Source organism: Miscanthus floridulus, chromosome 5, assembly GCF_019320115.1.
Source record: "Miscanthus floridulus cultivar M001 chromosome 5, ASM1932011v1, whole genome shotgun sequence".
Taxonomy (NCBI): Eukaryota; Viridiplantae; Streptophyta; class Magnoliopsida; order Poales; family Poaceae; genus Miscanthus; species Miscanthus floridulus.
In genome coordinates, this window is record NC_089584.1 from 125590833 (window position 1) to 125612482 (window position 21650).

Sequence of the window (21650 nt, forward strand, 5' to 3'; positions counted from 1 at the left end):
TAGTTTTTTTTTTAAAAAAATCATTGTCTAAATCTTTATTGAGAGAGCCATCGTAATAAAAATCGCTGCATCACGATCCTATAACTCGACTTCTCTATATCTTATTTGGAATATAGATAAGTAGAAAACTCAGTTCTCTATTTTAGAGGATGAGAAATCAAGAATACAGGACGATATAATATTTAAAGATCTAGTTGAAAAAAAAACTACTGAGGCAGATTTTTTCACTAAAATATTTTTTTATCAATATGAAAAACTCCATTTGCTCTAATTTTGGCGGTACCTCACATTCGTCATGCGTGCTGCGTGCAGGTGCACGAGGCTACATGCGGCAGTACCGTTGGATTTGAGAAGATCACGAGACCAACGGCGGAGGAGAAACCGTCATTCGGATAGCACGAGCGCACCTGCCGGCCGGCGAAACCCAGCCGCATACTCGCGCCCGTTCTCGCCGCGCACGATGATGCTTCGTCTCCCCACCCTCACCGCCCTTAAACCCTCAACCCCCACCGTCAGCTCGAACCCTGTCGGCTGCAGCCATGGCCGCCGCCGCAAGCTCATCTTCGCCTCATCCGCTCCTCCGCCGTCTTCTTCGGCTTCACGGCCTCCGAAGCCGACGTCGAACCCGGAACCACCGAAGCCCACACATGAGGCCCGCATCCGGAACCCGGATGACTCCACCGAGGCGGGGTTCCCCACGACCAAACCCCGGAAGCCGCGCCGTGGGCGCCGTGGCGAGGCGGCAGCCGTGGAGGACTTCGTCCGCGGCCGCCTCGAGCAGGTCTTCGCCTCCATCCGGGAGCGCAACCCCGACGTCCTCGAGGGCAAAGGCGACATCCTGAAGCCGAAAGCCGACGAGGAGCAAGTACCAGACGAGGAGAGGGAGGGAGAGGGAGAACAGAAGCCTGTGGTGGAAGAGGAGGACCCGAGCTGGCCGCTGGATGCCGATGTCGGGTGGGGGATCCGGGCGTCAGAGTACTTCGACAAGCACTCGATCAGAAATGTCACGGTGGACGGGGTGGAGATCGATTGGGAAGGGGAGGTCGACGAGGGGTGGGTCAAGGAAATCAATTGCTTGGAGTGGGAGAGCTTCGCATTCCACCCCAGCCCCTTAGTCGTCCTAGTCTTCGAGCGCTACAACAGGTAAAAATCATCCATCCCTGTCTAATTTGATTCGTAAACTGTTGGCATTATGCTTGGAGCAGGCTGTGTGTAATTCAATCACCATTTAAGCTTTGCATTTGTAAATGCGGATGTCTGTAAAGTGCGAATCAAACGAGCCTAGAAAATTCAGAACTGCCCTGGTACTGACAAATAAACGGCAAAACGGGTTTCACTTTCTGGAATTCCTTACGATGCTTGGAGTGAAATTTATTAGTTTATTTGCAGGAGGGTTTGATTGTATAGTATTGAACCCTGCATGATGTTGTGGTTTGCAGGGCTGCTGACAATTGGAAGTTTCTTCAAGAATTGGAAAAGGCTGCTAAGGTATACTGGAATGCTAAAGATCGCTTACCTCCTCGGGTAAGTTTGAATATCATCTTTTGATTATTTGGCCGGGTTACTCTGGTCTTTGTGCTGGTCCTAAGTTTTGATTTGTTTAACAGACAGTCAAAGTTGATATAAATATTGAGAGAGATTTGGCATATGCACTTCAAGTAAGAGAATGTCCGCAGTTATTGTTCCTTAGGGGAAATAAGATCTTATACAGAGAAAAAGGTATGTCAAACTAACACCCTAACCTATCCACCCCTTATATTTGTTAATAGTTCGAATTGTCCTTGTGAGAATTCGGTAAAATTTTACTGAGGGTTACCTTTCTTCTTACGGGAAATTAATTGGGAAACAAAATAGAGAAGTAGAGGTGAGACCTACTTATCATTGTGACATTTGAGAGGAAGAGAAAACTCCAGTTAGAAGTTTGGAGAGAAAAGGAGATGTATGACTTGATCCTCTCCACAATGGAGCAAAGGATGCATTTCCAGCCCAATTTATGCGCCCATGTGGCCCATAAGGGTGAGCTCCTAAACAGGGTTCATTGGAGGTCCTCCTCCATTTTCTTCTATCTCTGAAGGTCTTGTCTCCATGCTGAAAGGTCCATCCAGTTCTGTTCAAGCCCCAGCATCACTGCACTAGCAACATCACCGTGCAGTGCTGATCAAGGGAGCACCTTTTTGTTTAAAAGGAAAAATACTAGAGGAAATTCCTACTGTTGTAAAAAAACATATAAATATATAAATAGAGGTGAAAAACTGTTACACAATTGAAGAAAAGAAAAGTATCTATACAGGAAGCATAGGGCTGAAACAACTACAACCTACAAAAAGGGAGGAAATTCAAGAACAAAAGGACAATTCTAAAGGCCCTTCAATCCTGTGTAACTGCAGTGAAACTTTGGGCGTGTTTGGTTCTGGCTTCTGCGCCCAGGTAGGTTTGCCTGCCAGGCAACAATCCTAGGCCGTCGGATTTGGTCACCTGGCGGCTAGGATTGCTGCCTGGCAGGCAAGCTGCCTGCCAGGTCATGCACCAAACAGACCCGAGAAATCCTGTCTTGCAGCCTTGAAAGTAAGGAGGAGTTCGCTGAAAAATGAGAGCTTCTTTTCTTCCAATCCAAATGATCCATGCTGCTATGCAAAAGACTTCTATGAAGAAAGTTGCATGAAACTCATGCTTGGCTTTCTGCGCCATTTTAGGGGAGCACCTCTCAACATATTCACCCTCTAGCGGCACTACTTGTGTGTCCTGATTAGTTGCTCTACCAGTACAGTGTTGTGGACAAATGTTAGTGAATTTGATTTGGTTGGATTGATTTGCATTGATTCCAATCTAGTTGGCTTGTGATCTGCTTTCTTTGTTGGTGTGACCAGTTCTGATTGCTCTTCTCTGAGATGTGTGGACTTGGCCAGCACGTGCGTCCTATCTCCCGGTCCTCAACCTTGTCAGATGTCTTGTTTCAGATTGTAGGAAAATGGTGTCCTATCTCCGGGAACAGATGTTGGGAACTTACTGCATCCATGGGGATGTATTTGTTGAGACAGCAAGTTATCTCACTTGACCACTCGACAACTTTTTGTGCCTTTGCACTGTCAGGCTAATCACAATTCTGCCTTATTTAATCACTGCTACTGTTCTGATTTACCAATAATATGCATTATGTACTAGTTGGTGTACACTAGTTCACAGTGCAACATCGTTGATAAGCAAAAGGATGGAGTCTAGTCTCAGTCAAAGTCAGCGAATGGTGAAGCACGAGAAGTCAATAATCACTATCCAAGAGAACAATTACACCCCCATTGTAGCTGGAGGATCCCAGTATTTTATCCTGGAGATACAACACCTCTCTTCTGCTCTGTGGCAGCCTGGCAGGCATCTGACAAGGTTGATACCTAGGCGATGTAGCACAACACCACCGTGGATACACAATGACCAGCCTAATGCATACACCTTAAGAGGAGCAGTGATCAATTCAATCTGTGCAAGGTCACACTGATGCACAAAACAGTCAGCGATCGAAATGATGATGAGAAGTTTAGAACCAACACACAGGACCAATCCAACCCAGTTGAAATCCACCAAACATCAGTCCTTGACATTGAACAGATGCAAGCCAATAGCTCTGCATGGGCTGAAATACTAGTGCTTGGATGGACACTGTTTTGGGCTTCTGGCGCATCCTGCTGGAGCAGCACTCATCTGGATGAAGGTTACTTGGCAGACACCTTGAGATACAGAGAAGAGTCGAAGGACTCAGATGGGGATGGTTTTCTTCTGTGCTTGATTAGGCAGAGGAGCTTTTCACATAGCGGGCGTGACGGGCATGGATATAATCCTTGTTTCTCTAACTCCCTCCATGCCATCTCCAGAGCTATCCTCTAGGTTCGTTTGGTAGGGACCCAGTTTCTTTAAAAACAGTTTTTTTTTTTTGTTACAAATTCTCCGTGAAATGTTTCTTTGGTAGGGTTTTTGTTTCTTGGAAAATCGTTTGGCTAACTGGTTCTTGGAGTAATTTATCCTGTACTTGCAATGTAAAAAGGTGAAACATTTCAGCCGGTTTCTGTTTTGATACACCTAGATGTGGATCCTTTGGCAGCGTTTTTTGTTGTTTCTACCAGCCAAACAGGCCCTTCCTCTCCTATGTCAAGATTACAACTAGGCCCCTTCATTTATTTCTCTATTTTGTTCCCAATTTATTTTCCATGAAAAGTCCTCAAAAACAGGAAACTTTACTAAATTTTCACAAGGAAAATTTCAATAACTTTGGCATTATAAAATTCCAATACTGTTTAAAGTAAGGTGGTGATTAATAAATTGCCACCTTTTGCTATCCTTGCAGTTTCAGTTGCCAAGAGTTCTACTAATAAGTCACAACGTGATTGTCTTTCACATATTTCAACAGAGATAAGGACTGCAGATGAGCTGGTTCAAATGATTGCCCATTTCTACTACAACGCAAAGAGGCCTTCTTGCGTTAATCCTGAAGCTGTTGCTTCTTTCTAGTTCTTGTATAGAATTGTTGACATAGTGTCTTTATCCTCAGCCGGTGGGTTGGTGCTAGTTTTTACTGGTAAGCATTTAATCCGAAAGTTTACTCTATTGCCGATTGTAAACAGCAATAGTACCGGTTATTCATCTATTTAGCATCTGACTCTGTATTTATCTGATGCAGGAGGAAGAAGCTCCCTTATTCAATCATTTACCAGGACATGGTGCTCGGATCGTGTGGAATTGATATACCTAAAAGAAAACCAAGAAAAAACATCTCAATGCTGGTTGGGAAGGTGTGAACTAAATCATGTATCATTCTGATAAGTAGTATAGTCTAACAAAATATAACTCAGCGAGAGTGCTTAGTTCATTTTATCCGTAGCTATATTTGATGATTACAAAGTTGACTGCAAACTGTGATATGCGTACAAGTTGGCTGCAAACTGTGAGATGGAGCAAAACTTACTTCGGCTCCCTCTTGTAGTGAGAGCAAAATATCGGCGGGCCTTGAAACTGGAATTGTATTCGGACGAAGAGCTGATTAATCCGTGTACTACTGTTTAGTTTGCTGTTCCAGGTTACGCCAAATGCTACTTTTGTTTATTTTCTAAGCTGAATAATATGATGAGTGAGGAACAGTAGATGTTTTCCTGCATAGTAATACACACCACAACAATAACATCAACATGTAAGGCACACTGCAATTGCATGATATTTTTTTTCACCAACACACTGCGCTGCGTATAGCAAAGGCAGCCAATCGACCGTCCCCTTAAATAATGAGCTACTCTCTCCCAAGAAAGCAGAACAAACGACTGTTTTTAGACTATACAGTACAGTGCAGTTTCGTGTCCTTCCAACAGTCTCCCAACTCTGAAACCAGCAAATCAAATCAGGCGCACGATATAGACGATGAAGACGACGACGCGACGCACAACGCCGGTGCCGCGGCCACCTCTGCGCCTCTAGCGCACAGAAGCTGAGCGATGGCCTCGTACCCCATGGCCTCCGCCATCTCGAGCGGCGTGGCGCCGCGCCTGGTCCTGGCGTTGACGTCGGCGCCTATGTCGAGCAGCAGCTCCACGGCCTCGGCGTGGCCGCCCTCGACGGCGAGATGCAGCGGCCTGTGGCCTTCCACGTCCTCGCACTCGACGTCCATGCAGCCCGATCCGGCGAGCAGGGCGATCGCGTCGCAGTGGCCCTTGATCGCCGCCAGGTGGAGCGCCGTGAGGCCGTACTGGTCGCGCCCGCGGATGCCCGCGCGCTTGCTGAGCAGGGACTCGAGGCTCCCGAGGTCGCCTCGCCTCGCCGCCGTCATCACCAGCTCCCACCGTTCCAGGACGTCCACCACTTCTTGCTGCACCCAGCAAAACAAACACCGCCGTTACACTAATGGACAAGAATGACCTTGCATTAGCTAATACTATCGCTCGTCCTACTCGACCCGTTCCTGTCATGATTCACGAGCACAACTACGCGGCTCGCATAAGCCAAAAGTTGCGTGCAGCCTGAAGCTGGACCATGGCGTGATTCCTTGTGTCTCTTCTCGACCCGTTCTGTTCGTTAGTGACAGATTAGTATATGCGGTTTACCGTAAGGGTTGTTTGTACATGGCAAATGAATCTGTGTCCGGTTAAAGAAGCAGCATCCGGAGTCGATGCGCGAGTGTTGTTGGTACAGGACAGTAAGAAGGACAAGCAGGTAGATTCGAAGTGGATCGCTTACGTATCCCTTCTCGCGCGCCACGTCCAGCGGAGTCCTCCCGCGCGCGTCGACCGCCGACGTGTCGGCGCCCATGTCCACCAGCACGGCCACCGCCTCGGCCTCGCCGGCCGCGGCCGCCGCGTGCAGAACCGTCCTCCCTTCGCGGTCACGCGCGGCCAGCGCGTCGGGCCCCAGCCGCCTAACCTCGCCGCAGTCCCCCCTCGCGGCCGCCGCGTGCGGCGGCGCCCACTGCTGCTCGGCGTCGGGCGCGGCGGCCTGTTGCTGCTCCAGGAACGGCAGCAGGTGCGGCTGCCGGCGCAGGATGAGGCGCACGGCCGCGGCGTCCCCGGCGTCCGCGGCGAGGCGGAGCAGGTACGGCCCGCCGAAGAACACGCGGAGGCGGACGGCGCTGACTCCGCCGCTGGTGTCGTCGTTGCTGCCGCCCACGGCGGAGTCGAGGTGCGCCGCGGAGAGCGAGGAGAGGACGAGGAAGCGGTCGGCGCGGGAGCGCGGGAAGGACGGCGGCGCGTGCGGCTGGGGGCGGAGCACGACGCGGAGGGACGCCGAGGAGAGCGGCGGCACGGCGCCGCGCGGCGGGCTGACGAGGAACTTGAGCGGGGAGGAGGTCTGGACCTTGAAGGCGACGGGGAGGGACGGGTGCAGGGAGCGGAGGCGGAGGTCGGCGCGGCACTTGGCGTTGGGCTTGAAGTCGATCACCACCTCGTCCTCCTCCACCTCCAGGAGACGACGCTCAGGAGCTGGCGCGGAGGAGGCTGCTTCCGCCGCGGCCATTTCTTGGAAGGGGAACTCGCTAGCTGCACGAGAGTGTATAGTATGGAAGGAGTGCCCGGGGCAGTGGAATGCAGCATAGCTACCTAGGCCGACGCACGCAGGCTGTTGGATGGGCAAGGAAGGAATGTTGTTGATCTTCTGTGCCACTGCGATGGCGTGACCGCGTGAGCATTGAGCAGACCACATCATACGCCCATGCACCGCCGCCCCGGTAGGCAACTTCGATGACCACAGCTCTGGCTCTGCACATAAGTCCGTGCGGATTCCCTGGATGGCTGGATCCGTTGTGGCCCTCGATTGCATGATAAACAAGGGGACCATTGGGGAATGATGGAGCAGGGCTACGCCTACGATCGAGGTCGAGCAGGCCCGGTACGAGCGCGCACGGTACACGTCCCATTCGGAACGGGTGGCGAGTCACGCACGCCGGCCAGGTGAAGAAGCAGCCAGCGCCCTCGTGAAAGGCCTCCAGGCCCCCACGGGCCACTTCCTCGCGGCTCACGCGATCTCGCTCGGCCTGCGTCGCCGCCGCGGCAGGGCAGCCATGTGCCGACGCCCTCCCCTCAAATTGCCGTTTGTCGCGCACGAATCGGCACAAAAGCGTCTGCGTGCTTCCAGCGTCTCGCATATACGCGCCTGCCCGCAGGCCCCGGTCGGGGGTAGAAAAAAAAAATATTCTCTCTCTTGCGTCTCCTGCCGCTACGCTACAACCTCTGACCCCTCGTTTTTATGCGTCGTACGTCATGTGTGGAAGCGTTAGAATGGACTCGCCTCCATGAAATGCTTGGGTAACTCAACGTATACAGGGGCACAGACGACTGACGGACTGAGACCCAAATTGGCATATTCCGCAGCATATATATGACAGAGAGTTACAGGATAGAAATCTGAGCGTGTCATGACCATATCTGTATTCTCGGATCCATGAGATCCGGCTCACGCTGACACAACTTCTATGGATGAAATCTGTTTTTCTCTCTCATCTCCTCCTCTCTCACTGACACAAAAGGAGCTGTTGGAGCCAAAATTTTTAGCTTCACTAGCTCATATTAGCTCTGTGAGAGGGGGAGGGGGAAGAGAGAAATTCAGCATCAATGAATAGTGCGCTACAGTAAATTATCAGCGAGAGTTGGAGCTGCTGGAAGCTCTACAAAGAGGCCTTTAGAATAGAACCGATCCCCTCGTTATCTCCTGGATACTACTAATCGTCGCATGCGAGACGCTTTGACAACCACCAATCGTTGTCCACTATACCAAGTTGCTAGGGCTTTGTCTGGCGTAGTACTGAAACTTCTTCACCTTTGAGTAATGTCACTGACCACTGATAGCCAAAACAGCGTTTGTAGTCCAACGGTTAGGATATTTGCCTTCCAAGCAATAGACCCGGGTTCGACTCCCGGCAAACGCAGTTTTGCTTTATTTTTGCTTAGCTAACTTTAGCTAACTTGATTTAAGATGCATTCCGTAATGTGTAGATAAAGCAGTATAATCTCAACCGGTTCAAAAATAAACTCAAGTTTTACTAGTACTTTTTTACTGTTCTGTCGCATCAGGTTCAGACTCTTTTTTTTTTTTTTTTTTTTGAGAAAGCATCAGGCTCAGACTTCAGACCGGTGGGTAGGTATCGATGCTGTGGCGTATTTGATTTTCAGGCCTAGTTTAGCTTGGGCCGATCCATCCCAGTACCGCAAATGGGCCTATGACCTGTGGTCCGAACCCGAACTTCTGCAAATTGAACGGAGCAGTCGCCCTGTTGTTACGAGATGTCCCATTCTTCCTCCAAAAAGAAAACATAAATGTTACTTTTAACATAGAAACTGAAAGTCAAATTATACTGAATCAAAAAAGGTATGTAATGCTACAAGGACAGAGGCTCAGCGGCTCGAACCTAGGTGCTGTTTAGTTCCTCTCATTTTGTAAAATTTTTCAAGATTTTCTGTCACATCGAATTTTTAGATGCATGTATGAAGCATTAAATATAAATAAAAAATAAAACTAATTACACAGTTTAGACGAAATTCACGAGACGAATCTTTTAAGCCTAATTAGACTATGATTGAACACTAATTATCAAATAACAACGAAAATGCTACGATACCATTTCGCTAAAAATTTCGCCAACTAAACAAGGTCCTACCAGCATTGGCACCAGCCTTGAATCAAAAGCAATCCTGACCAGCATGCTACATGTACTTGGTTTGGTACTTTGGATCTGGCAACTGAGATGCGAACTAACGCGTCAGGATTCAGCGTCCTCCCTCCGTATAATTCACCTTCTCTCTATTAGGTGGACGCCTTCGCTCTACTTTTTTTTTTAGCTAAACAGGCAGCGGCGAATCTAGACTAAACTGCTGTCGGGGTCGCACAGATTCATGAACTCAATTTGATGGGGTCGTAGCTGGCCAGAATACGCGGGGTTCCACTGATTCGTACAAAGTTATCGGGGTCGCATGACCCCGACAACTTTGCACTGGCTTCGCCGCTGTAAACAGGTGTACCTCCACAAACTCCGGTCCATGAAAAAAGATGTAATTGTGAGAGTACCTGAAATAATGCTATAGAAACTTTAGTTTTTTACGAAGCTGCTCCACGATGGAGCACGTGGCTCATAGTTTAGACCCACTAATATTAATAGTTAGCGGTTAAAATTAGTGCCAGTGGATCTAAACACATTAATAATAGACTAACTACCTATTAGCTAGAGCTCTGCTTACTAGTTTTATTAGCAGGTTTAGGTTCCATAGATGCTTAATAGGTATTAATATACGTCATGTTCATTTGGGCTGGTTTGACTTATAAGCCATGACTGAAAATATTGTTGGCTGGTTTGGTATGAGAGAAAAATATTATTCGTTGACTGATAAGTCATGATTTATAAGCCAAATACGACCAAGTGAACAGGCTGGCAGTGGATTGCAACTAACAGGTCCTAAAATAAACGCGTTACGGCACAACAGAACTCGTGTGTAAAAAAAGTGCAAGACACGAGCACCACTCGTGCTGGCATTGTAATGCGTAAACTGTATCCGCTCGACAATTTTCTCACTGCTAACTGCTGAGTGCTCCTCGACTGATCGAGCCGACCAACCGATGCTCCGCGCGAGATTAGGTCATCCGAGTCGGTGGCGTTGGCAGCAGTACAGGACGTCAGCACATGCACCAGGTTCACGGCGAAGAGATGAGGTGAGGTCCAAGTCCAAGACTCCAGGCAGCCTTTGCAGCGTGCAGCCTTTCCACTTTTGGGGCACCCACCGTCACGTGGGCGGAGCATGCGGCATGTTCTTGTTTGACATGTTGCTCGATGCTCATGGCGGACCGGCTGGACCAGCAATAGCCCGGCTAGTACTATTAGAGAGTGCGTGCTGTCTGCAGTGCCATTGCTGAACAGTCGGCGGTCACTGGTCAATGCAACTTCTAGTACTAGTAGCTCCTGGATCGAGCACTAAGCGCGCCTTCCAACCGCCTAATTAAACTCTTGTCCGGAGGTGAAATCGGCAAGATCATCCCTGTTGTTTGCGCGTCAAAGTTGAGACCTTGGAAGTTGGTTGCACGCCAGATGCCGCCCGCCGGCACGAACGGGCGGTGGAATTCGTCCCTGCTGTTGGTTGCCATCACCCTCCACCCCACCCTCCTCAGTCCTCTCCGTTCGTCACCCGTTGCTGGGAAGCATTGCATTGCCCTCCAACGTACAGTGGCAGTTCGGTAGTCGCCAGCTGACAGCCCAGCCGTTGCAGAGGCGGTTCAGGGGAGCCGTAGTAGATCCAGACAGAACAGGCAACGAATTCGATCTGGAAAACTGCCTGTGCACCAGCACGCATGCCCCTGTTGCGCGGTTGATTGTCCTGTCGCACGTACAGTACGCGGTGGCGGAGACACGCAATAATTCCACAGCGCCAAGCCAATCAGACTCGTATGCTTACTGGGAAAGCCAACATGTCATGAGTTACTGTCCTACCCATTGAGTCGAGTACCCTCTACCCTGCGTGAGCAACCAAAGCATGTCATACTGCTCGTAGAAAGGTGCTGCAGCTACAATGTAACCCTAAAAAGAAGAGGCTACAGGGTAACATTTACAAATTTGGAGCCTTTTCATCATTGTATACAAGAACTACTAATGATATGCAAGCTATCAAGACACGTCTTCAGAAATGGAGCTGACAAGACTTTTACAACACTCGTCACTGATAACAACCTTAGTCTTGTGATTACGTTTTGATCCACACACACACACTTCCAGGCTAAACAATTTGTTTGCTTGTTAGTTTCAGACAGGGTTTATCAGCCAGCCAATAGTGTTCTTCTCTCACAAGAAACCAGTATGAACCGGACTTATCAGCACAGAAACCAACCAGCTAACAGGGTCTTTAATGCCAATCACACAGATAAGGTGACCCACGAGCACCGGGACAGTGTGGTGGGGTTCGGACTGAAATATTGAATGGACGGAGGGGAGGACGAAGCTAAGCTCACATGTTTGCCATTAAGAAACAGCAGGGGTACACTCATCAGTCACTCTCTGTATAGATAGAACAAGAGAGAGAAGACACGCACACGCTGGGCCATGCTTTCTGTGAATCAGCACCGGCCACCGCGTCCAACCGCTGAGGGCCGGCGGAGCCCTCCTCTCCCTCTCCCGCTCTCCCGTATTCACCTTGCGAGCACTCCATTTCCATGAAACTTGCACATGCTATGTTAGGGGTGTGACAGGGCCCATCATCTTTTGGTTATGATGTTTGACAAATACTCTAGATCGCAGTCATGCTTAGGTGACGCAACTCTATTGTTTATATTATTTTATGCATCATTGATCAACTTCTTTTCGTGTAAATTTCTCCTCCAGCTTCTGCAAATCCCGGCCGATGTGTACAAAGTTTATTTATAAAAGCACCTGTTTTTCCATCCTATATCAAGTTACACAGTCTATGTGATGATTAGTGAAGCAACGCATTTTTTTTAAATACTTGATGATTTATTTAGTTTTATATTAGGCGACACATGTTTCGTGCTCAAGTAATGAATTCAAGATTGAAAGAAAAGGGTAGCAGAACCCAAATTAATTAAGAGGGGGAAAGCAAATCGATCCAAGCGTTTACCTCAGTACTACCTCTACCCTAGAAATGATACAATTCTAGTTTTAGTCCAAGTCAAACTATCTTACTTTTGTCTAAGTTTATAGAAAAATAATTTCGATATTTATAATTGTAAATAAATATACTATGGAAACATATTTCATGGTGAATCTAATGATAGGTATTTACTTATAATAAATATTGTTACCTTTTACATAAATTTGATCAAACTTAAAGAGAGTTTAACTTAACACTATGCTAGAATTGTACCTTTCTAGGATGGAGGAGGTAATTTATTAGGCTCCAAGCCTTCAAGCTATGCCAGCTTTGGGTTGGTCCTTACCCTTTGAGGGATAGGGGGGGGGGGGGGGGGGGTTCATATTTGTTATATATTTAATTTTTAAAAAATGAAACACAATTGTACAAGTGATCTAGCCACTCCAAATTTTGAGATTGTATTCTTATTTGCATCATTATTAACCAATGCAAATACATGAATAAAGGAACCCTTGCAAGCTTGAATTGAACAACCTTTGTAATGTGGAGCATATATATGACCATTTCAAATTCACCAAATACCGCAACTAATGATAAGAGTATGTTTGGAATCATTAGTAATAATAATTAGCACCTGGAATTGGCATGTGATGATCTAAACATACCCAGTAATAGAGTTGCTAACTATTAGCTAAGGGGGCTGCTAACGGTTAGTTCATTAACTGGTAGAGGGGTGTTAATAGTCCATTTATACCTCCAAGGCTCCAACCAATTATCCAACCACCCTGAATCAAACACAGTTCTTACTAATAGTGTACTAGTAACTAGCTAGCTAATAGATAAATAAAAGTAGCTAATAAAAATATGGCTAATAGAGAAAAACAGGTTATAGCAAGGTGTATTATTGGTTATTGACGTAAATGCCCTTATTAGCTGCTATTAGCTGGTTAGAGACATCTAATGGATTATTGCTAGTTGGGTACTTGGGTTGTCGTTTTTTTATCAGCTCAACATTAGCAGCTTATCTAACAGTGTTAGCTAATCCAAATATGTTGAACTATTTACACTAATAGGTCTAAATATAGGGCCTGTTTGGTTCCTTCCCCTCCTCCTAAAATTCCTGTCGCATCGAATGTTTGGACACATGCATAGAGTATTAAATATAGACGAATTACGAAACTAATTGCACAACTTGCGACTAATTTGCGAGATGAATCTTTTAAGCCTAATTTGTCCATGATTTGACAACGTGGTGCTACAGTAAACATGTGCTAATGATATATTACTTAGGCTTAAAAATTTCGTCTCGGAAATTAGCCTCCATCTATGTAATTAGTTTTGTAATTAATTTATATTTAATGCTCCTTATTAGCCTCTAAACATTTGATGTGACATAAATTTTAGGAGCGACTAAAGAACCAAACACCCCATAGTATAACATCCACAAACAAAAGTCCAGCTATAGACTGAAAGACTTAGGGACCTGAGAGGTTAGTCCTGTCCTTGATGTCCTTTACCACGGTACTCTACTCTTGCCAAACTTAAAGGAGAAAATATGTTTCTTTATACAATGTTGCATATACCTTAAGGATCCTCTAGGCCAAACAATTCAACAAGTTGAAGCAAAAGTCAACTCGAAGATATAGGGTACCCAATGCCCCATGTGTACTTAGGTGAAGAAGTATCCTTAACGGCTTAACCTGCTTGCATACGTACTAGGGAAAAACCTTCAACATCCTTTCCAGGTGAATGGAAAATTAAAAAAAAAGCTGCAAGGGCTAAAAAGGAAGAATGCTCTCCCCTTCAAATTCCAAACCAGGGCCTGTTTAGTTGCACCCTAAACGTTAAATTTTTTAAGATTCTCCGTCACATCAAATCTTTGGACGCATGCATGAAGCATTAAATATAAATAAAAAATAAAACTAATTACATAGTTTAGACGAAATCCACGAGACGAATTTTTTAAGTCTAATTAGACTATGATTAGACACTAATTATTAAATAACAACAAAAACGCTACAGTAGCGTTTTGCCAAAAATTTTGACATCCAAACTGTCCCCTGGAAAACGAGCGCAAACCGGAACCCAGAGCATGCCAAAAAAAAAAAACTCGAGGGCCACAAAACAGGAACCCGCTCGCGGCGTGCTTCCCGTCAGCCCCCAATCTGAAAAACGAACAAATCCCCGCCTCCTCGTCCCCATCTCCGGCCTCCGCTCGCCCATCTCCCCCCATGTGGTTGCCCTGGGTGAAGACGCGCCCTTCATCCGCCTCCCCCTCCTCAGCCACCTCCACCGCGCTCATCGCCGCCTCCTCACCGCGCCTGTCCTTCTCCTCGCCCTCACTCAAGGACCTCCAGGCGCTGCTCCTGTCCGACGTCGCCACGCCCTCCCCGCCGCCCGCCGCGCCCTGCTCCCCCTCCCTGTCCTCCTCCGTCCGCGTCTTCCACCGGGTCCGCGTCGCAGCCTCAGCCCTCCGCGCGCTCCGCACCCTCCAGGCACCGCCGTCCGCCGCCGCCGGCGGCGGCGCCGCCTCCGAGGCCGACCGCCGCGTCGTGCTCTACTTCACCTCGCTCCACGTGGTCCGCAACACGTACGAGGACTGCCGCGCCGTGCGCGCCATCCTTCGCGGGCTCCGCGTCGCCGTCGACGAGCGCGACCTCGCCATGGACCCGCGCCACCTCCAGGAGCTCGCGGCGCTCCTCCCGCGGCTCGCGTCCCCGCGGCGCGTCACGCTGCCCCAGGTCTTCGTCGGGGGTCGCCACCTCGGCGGCGCCGACGAGGTCCGGCGCCTCCACGAGGCCGGTGAGCTCCGCCGTGTCGTGGCCGGCGCCGTCGCCGCCTCCCTCGCCTCCTGCGGCCGGTGCGGCGGCGAGCGGTACGTGCTCTGCGGCAGCTGCAACGGCAGCCACAAGCGGTACAGCGTCAAGGGCGGCGGCGGCTTCCGCACCTGCGCCGGTTGTAACGAGAACGGCCTCGTCCGATGCCCCGACTGCTCGCCGCCGGACGTCTGACGGCCCAGATCCGAGAGGTCACGACCTGATAACTATTAGATGCTTTCTTCTTCTTAGTCCAAACTTGAGAGATAAGAAACGAGCCGTGTGTGTAGTTGTTAATCTTAATTGGTAGCTAGTGTTAATTTGTTGCTAAATATGAATGTGGCCATTTGCAGTTTTTCAAGCATTTTGCTAATCAACGCCACTAATGGTGGCTGTTGCCGTAGGATTTAGAACAGCAGTTTGTTCCTTACATCTTTGCCTTTTTCGTTCCTAAGCTATTCCGTGCGCTGGAGGCAGATCTGAGGTGTGTTTGATAAATAACTTTTGTGGGTGAAAGGATGCGACTAGTTAAGCATAAGGTGAGATTTAATTGAACTGTATCTGTCCCGTAGTTGCGTGAAATTTGAAACAAGCTAGTTGCATACTAGTAGTGTGAAATTGAACGTTACGACTGTAGTGTGCGTGTGCATTTTGTGTGAAATTGAATGGTTGCCTGGTTAAGAGTGCTGCCAAAGTTTTAGAAAGCTGCTGCTCGGTGTTCGCCATACGCCCATACCCTATCGCGCAACGGCGAATAGGCGAGGCAAGAAATTCCTCTGGCTTCTTGCGCAACGGCGTTTGAGTGCGATACGGAATACGGTGGGCAAAGTTGCCGTCGAAGGTTTGAAGTACTCGTGCTCTGCACATAATCGTGTGTTCGCTCGTTTCACCTAGCCTAAATCAGCCAGCCAATAATGTTTTTTTCTCATAATAAATTAGCACCAGTCAACTTAAATCAGTCCAAAAACTAACTAGCGAACATGCAATGGCGCCTCTTTTTTTCCGAGCGGCAAGTTTCAGGTTAGAGCTCCCGGAAAGCTCCAAACCGAAGATTGGACCGATGTTTTGTACTGTAGCAGCATATACCCCTGCTCTACCATGCTCTGACTACTCAAAATGACAGTGACTATTTTCTTTGTCGGGTCCTTGTTGGACTGTTGGTGGTTGAAGTGTTGACCAGTTCAGGCCTGTTTAGTTCCAAATAAGTCATCTATTTATAAGTTAAAAAGTAAAATAAGTGACTTATTTTATCAAACACCACCAACTTATAAGTCATCCCTGTTTATAAGTTTTAAGTTGGTTCACCCCTACTTAAAACTTATAAGTCACTTTTTTCTGCGTGGAGCCCACACCTTTAATGAGCTTATAAGTCATCTACAACCAAACATGCATGACTTATAAGTTATTGATTTTCAATCACCTTAACTTGATAAGTCACCTGAACTTAGGCCCCGTTTAGATCCAAAATTTTTTGGATTTTGGCTCACTGTAGCATTTCGTTTGTATTTGATAATTAGTGTCTAATTATGGACTAATTAGGTTCAAAAGTTTCGTCTCACGATTTCTCGACCAACTATGTAATTAGTTTTTTTTTTCCGTCTACATTTAGTACTCCATGCATGTGCCGCAAGATTCGATGTGACGGTTACTACACAAAAATTTTTGGATTCTAAACAGGCCCTTATGGAAACACGGGCCCTCATCTAAACGTGCGAGCTATGATGACGACGATACGAGAAGGCAGAGCAGACTGAGACTAGTCATATGCTCACGGCACTTCGCCACTTGTTGTCGGCAGGCGCTACGTGCGCGCCACGGGAGGAGGCCAAGCGGGGCGAGCAACGCGCGGCAACACCCGGTCGCGGTCGCCACTCGCCACTGGGCACTCCGGCACTCCCGTACCCAACGGCGCTAGCGCGCGAGAAGAGGGTCGCTAGCCCGTTGCGGATGGAACCTTGCGTTTGGCTTCAGACGCGAGCTGCGCGGAGCTTGCGCCGCGAGGGCGCAAGACACAGGTGGTGGGACTCGGCGATCTCTCGCGACGACGGATCCGCTGCCCCCGCCCCGCCCCTGCATCCCATCCAATGGCGCACCACGCAACGTGCTACGCACTGTAGAGGAGGCTGCCGCTTCCCAGCCTTTGCCGCGGCCTCCGGCTCCCGGCTCGCGTAAGAGCTGATTGGTTCGGTGACCAGGAGAGCTTGTCTCGTTCCTACGGACCGCGCTAAGGACCTGGAGGTGAGACATGCCTGATGTATGCAACACATTTTTATCTGTTTGATGACTTAATGAGTAGATACTAGACCATCAATCGTGATCGCGAGCCAGGGCCGCTCGGAAGCAGGTAACCAAACGCACCTTAAATCTCACGGTCCCCTTTTCCCTTCCTGAGGCGCTTGCAGTCCATGCAAGGTAAAACGTTTCTGCCTCCTAGAGTCCTAGGGATCATGAGGTTTGTGTGAAATTGTTGTGGAATACATCACAATGGACTAGGGTCAATACTAAACGGCGATTTGAGCAGTGGCTGTGGAATGTGTTAGCGTAGAGGGGTAGGAGAATTGGAGTTTGCGAGGAAGAACAAGGCTCCTAGAGCCGCTCCAATATGTCCACAACCAAACAGGGGCAGCTCCACATGTGAAGTCACGAAAAATACGCTCTCACAAAGGGGTGGGCGAATGGTGGAGCTGAAAAAACCAGCTTCCACTTGCTCCCTGACGAGTCACGCACGCGTTGGACGCGGATGCCAACCACTGGCTTCTTCCTTGGCGCTGGTGCGAACGAACGGGCAATGGCAGTTTCACATGCTCCTTTGGCGGAGGAGCGTCGGAGGTGATGTGGCTTGACAGATCTTGTGCCGCACCGTTAGTCTTCGGCGCGGTGTCAACATGACATCGTAAGACTGAGGGCACCAGTGGTGGCAGATTGTGTTGGGGAGGGTGGCGACACAGAGTGGGGAAACCGGATAAGGTAAAGAAAGAAGAGGAACAAAAGAGAAATAAGGGATGCAAATAAAGGAAGGAAAAAAGAGAAAAAGAAAGATACTATGGATATTTCAACATTTCCAAAATCCAGGAGAAGTTGTTTTATTAAAAGGTTTTTAGTCAGGGAAGCATGGAGCCTAAAAAAGAATGAGAAACCACAGTTGAAGCTGTTTCGAATGAAGCCGGAGCTCAACAAATGAGACCTTAATTCAAGTTAAGAGTTTTGTACTTTTATCCTCCTTTCTCACTTGTGACTTGCTAGCTGGCGGACGCAAACCTACCCACGCTATCTTGCTGGCTACTGCCATTCTGGACCGATGTAACAGTTGTTGGGGCGAGCAGGATGAAGGGTTCTACGAGGCCCGGATGAAGCAGCGCTTAGTGGCAAAGCTAGAGCTTAAATTTAGGAGGTGCAGATATCAATAGAAGAATTAACCATTTACTCTTTAATTATATGTTAAATTACCTAAGTCGTGAAGAGATGCAATGGAAAAACAACAAAGTTAGGGGGATCAAGCCGCTCTAGCCCCCCTTGTCTTTGGCACTAGCAGGGCTTGGGTTCAGCCGTTCGGCATATTCAACCATACTTGAACCGGCAGCAGTTTGGAGTCGAGACAAAATGACACAACAGGTTGTTGTGCAGGAGAAACGGCACAATTGCGCTTATGTGCATCACATCTTGGACCCGAGTTTAAGGCTACGTACAACCTCCATCAATCAAAACTTATAATAGCACATACTTGATCGGAATAGATAGATCCATGGATACAGCATCAGTAGCTGAAAACTTACAAGAGCACGTACTGACTTTGGATCGGAATGAATCCATGAACACTAGCATCGATAGCTGAAAAAGCAAGAAGCCGCGTATCCATATTAGGATACCTTAAGTAAGGAGGTTAGCGTCCACGTTGATTTTTTTGGATGAAGCAAGACGTATTAAAATGTCTCGTCCGACACCAAGGCCTCGGGGGTCTCACCCAAGGCCATGGGCTCCGCCTCGCCCGACCCCTTCTAATGGGAACGGGGATCCCGATCTTCCGTCAGATGGTGGTAACTATCGTTGTGGCGGAGAATGACACACCGATCCAGTTTCAGATCGAAAGATCGAACCCTGCAATCTTAGCACCACAGCTCCTCTGGTTATCAACCGAGTCTCGGACCAGGTTGACCTCGCCAAGAAGGCTAATCCTTGCCTGCGCAACGAAGAACACATGCAAGAACAAGAAAAAACACAACCAAATTATAGATGAATGATTAATCTCTCAAAGTTGGGGTCTCACAAACCGATGAACGACGAAACTGTTCTTGACAGAATAATCTAAGCAAAACCCCCAAACCCTAATGGAGGGGCGGCGGCTGTTTATGAAGACTCTAGGGTCGTGCAAGACCCCTGGACGTGCCCCTAATGGGCCCAAACTCGATACATGGTCCAACGGACCAAAAGACGATGTCGTAGCACCCTGACAGATTCTGGATACTGACTTGTTTCGACGATTCCCGTTGATTCCGAACAGCTTTTCACGTGAAACCACTTGTATTGGCTTCCTTATCAAATTAGCTTTTTATCCATATGTGGATCATCAAAAACGGAGTCCGAATGCATCCTAGGTGACCAGTTTAAGGTAGACTGGTCCTAGAGACCGAGGTAGACTCGAAATCGTGTTGGACCAGGCCTCCGGTTACTGTTGGACGTCCTTGCTGGTCATCTTTGCCTCCACCACGTCCTCTAAGTCCTTTATGACCCTCTCCAATGTTCCTAAGCAAGATAACATCATTAGGTAGTAGTCTATTCTCAAAAGAATAAAAAAGATCGCTTAAGAACGAGCTCACCTCTAAATTGAGTTGACGTATTCGAGCCCGGGTCATTGGACCTTGCATGACGGTTGGAGGATTAGCGGGTACATCCGAAGGAGTGATGTCCTCATCATCATCCCTCTCTTGAAATGGAGTCATCCTCGACTTAAGCTCATCTTTTTCTCTCAAATAAGGTTTCAAATCTACAATGTTAAAGGTGGGACTAACCCCGAACTCGGGTGGCAACTCAAGTTTGTAGGCATTATCATTTATTTTCTTAATTATTTTATAAGGACCTGCTGCTTTTGGCATTAATTTAGACTTACGTAGCTCAGGAAATCTATCTTTTCTCAAATGTAACCAAACCAAATCACCAGGTTCAAGTTTAATCTCTTTTCTACCTTTACTACCAGCAATTCTATACTTTTTATTCATTCTTTCAATATTTGCTTTAGTTGTTTCATGTAACTTACGAATAAAATCAGCACGCTCTCTAGCATCACTATGTATTCTCTTAGTGGTAGGTAAAGGCAAAAGATCAATAGGAGCACGGGGGTTAAAACCATACACTACCTGAAAAGGACTTACCTTGGTGGTGGAATGTTCCGTCCTATTATATGCAAACTCCACATGCGGCAAACACTCTTCCCACATCTTCAAATTACGCTTCAAAATTGCTCTCAACATGTTGGACAATGTTCGATTCACAACCTCAGTTTGCCCATCAGTTTGGGGATGACATGTTGTAGAAAACAGCAGCTTGGTCCCTAATTTATTCCACAACGTGCGCCAAAAATGACTCAAGAATTTTACATCGCGGTCTGAAATAATAGTAGAAGGCATACCATGCAAGCGAACGATTTTTTAAAAGAAAAGGTCAGCAATATGAACAACATCGTCGCTCTTATGACAAGGAATAAAATGTGCCATCTTAGAAAAACGATCAACCACCACAAAAATACTATCCCTCCCCCTCTTAGTCTTTGGCAATCCCAACACAAAATCCATAGATATATCTGCCCAAGGAGTAGAAGGAAGAGGAAGAGGCATATACAAACCATGTGGGTTCAACCGCGACTTAGCTTTTTGACATGTGGCACACCGAGCCACGTAGCGCTCTACATCTCGCCTCATTCTTGGCCAAAAGAAGTGTGTGGACATCACCTCCTCCGTCTTCTTGACACCAAAATGTCCCATCAATCCACCTCCATGTGCCTCCTGCAACAACAAAAGACGAACGAAACCAACTGGAATGCATAGGCGGTTAGATCTAAACAAAAACCCATCATTGATCATAAACTTATTCCATGTGCGTCCCTCTCTATAATTAAGCAACACATCCTTAAAATCGGGATCAAGCGCATATTGTTCTTTTATTGAATGAAGACCAAAAATCCGACAATCAAGTTGGGACAGCAATGTCTATCTTCTAGACAAAGCATCAGCAATCACATTATCCTTCCTTTTCTTGTGTTTGATAATATAAGGAAAAGATTCGATAAATTTAACCCATTTAGCATGCCTACGATTCAGATTATTTTGAGAGTGAAGATACTTAAGCGATTCATGATCAGAATGAATAACAAATTCTTTAGGCCACAAATAATGACGCCACGTCTCTAAAGAATGAATAAATGCATACAATTCCTTATCATACATGGAATAATTAAGAACAAGGCCATACAATTTTTCACTAAAGTAAGCAATGGGTTTACCATCTTGCATCAAAACACCTCTAATGCCAACTCTACTAGCATCACATTCTAGCTTAAAAGTCTTACCAAAGTTTGGAAGTTGCAGCAACGATGCGTGTGTAAGCTTGTCCTTCAAAGTGTCAAAGGACTCTTCATGTGCCTTTCTCCAATGGAACACCACTCATTTCTTTGTCAACTCATGCAACGGGGCAGCAATGGTGCTGAAATCTTTGACGAAGCGGCGATAGAATCCTGCAAGACCAAGAAAACTCCTCACCTGTGTGATGGTTTGGGGAACCAGCCAGCTCTTTATGG

General features: G+C 47.4%; 3 protein-coding genes and 1 non-coding gene across 5 annotated transcripts; 3 read left to right on the forward strand and 1 right to left on the reverse strand.

The window, feature by feature from the left end:
• The first annotated feature begins 408 nt into the window (after nucleotides 1-408).
• LOC136450674 (thioredoxin-like fold domain-containing protein MRL7 homolog, chloroplastic) lies at nucleotides 409-4805 on the forward strand. 2 transcript variants are annotated; one of them, XM_066451234.1, is made up of 5 exons: nucleotides 409-1143; nucleotides 1440-1524; nucleotides 1608-1719; nucleotides 4334-4564; nucleotides 4667-4805. In XM_066451234.1, exons 1-4 carry the CDS (start codon nucleotides 461-463, stop codon nucleotides 4495-4497), a joined length of 1044 nt encoding a protein of 347 aa, XP_066307331.1. In that variant the 5' UTR covers nucleotides 409-460; the 3' UTR covers nucleotides 4498-4564; nucleotides 4667-4805. The 2 variants fall into 2 exon arrangements, with proteins under 2 accessions (XP_066307331.1, XP_066307332.1); XM_066451235.1 differs by having other exon boundaries at nucleotides 413-1143; nucleotides 4397-4564.
• Nucleotides 4806-5375: 570 nt separating this feature from the next.
• Nucleotides 5376-7223, reverse strand: LOC136450673 (protein VAPYRIN-like). Its single transcript, XM_066451233.1, has 2 exons — nucleotides 6211-7223; nucleotides 5376-5842 (listed from the first exon to the last, which is right to left on the reverse strand). The coding sequence occupies exons 1-2, from the start codon at nucleotides 7168-7170 to the stop codon at nucleotides 5378-5380; spliced, it is 1425 nt and encodes a 474-aa protein (XP_066307330.1). The 5' UTR covers nucleotides 7171-7223; the 3' UTR covers nucleotides 5376-5377.
• Nucleotides 7224-8317: 1094 nt separating this feature from the next.
• On the forward strand, nucleotides 8318-8389 carry TRNAG-UCC (transfer RNA glycine (anticodon UCC)). Its single transcript has one exon. It is a non-coding gene; the product is annotated as a tRNA-Gly (tRNA).
• A 5742-nt stretch (nucleotides 8390-14131) lies between these two features.
• Nucleotides 14132-15350, forward strand: LOC136453464 (uncharacterized protein At5g39865-like). The gene has a single exon (XM_066454033.1). The coding sequence runs from the start codon at nucleotides 14279-14281 to the stop codon at nucleotides 15056-15058; it is 780 nt and encodes a 259-aa protein (XP_066310130.1). The 5' UTR covers nucleotides 14132-14278; the 3' UTR covers nucleotides 15059-15350.
• The last annotated feature ends 6300 nt before the right edge of the window (nucleotides 15351-21650 follow it).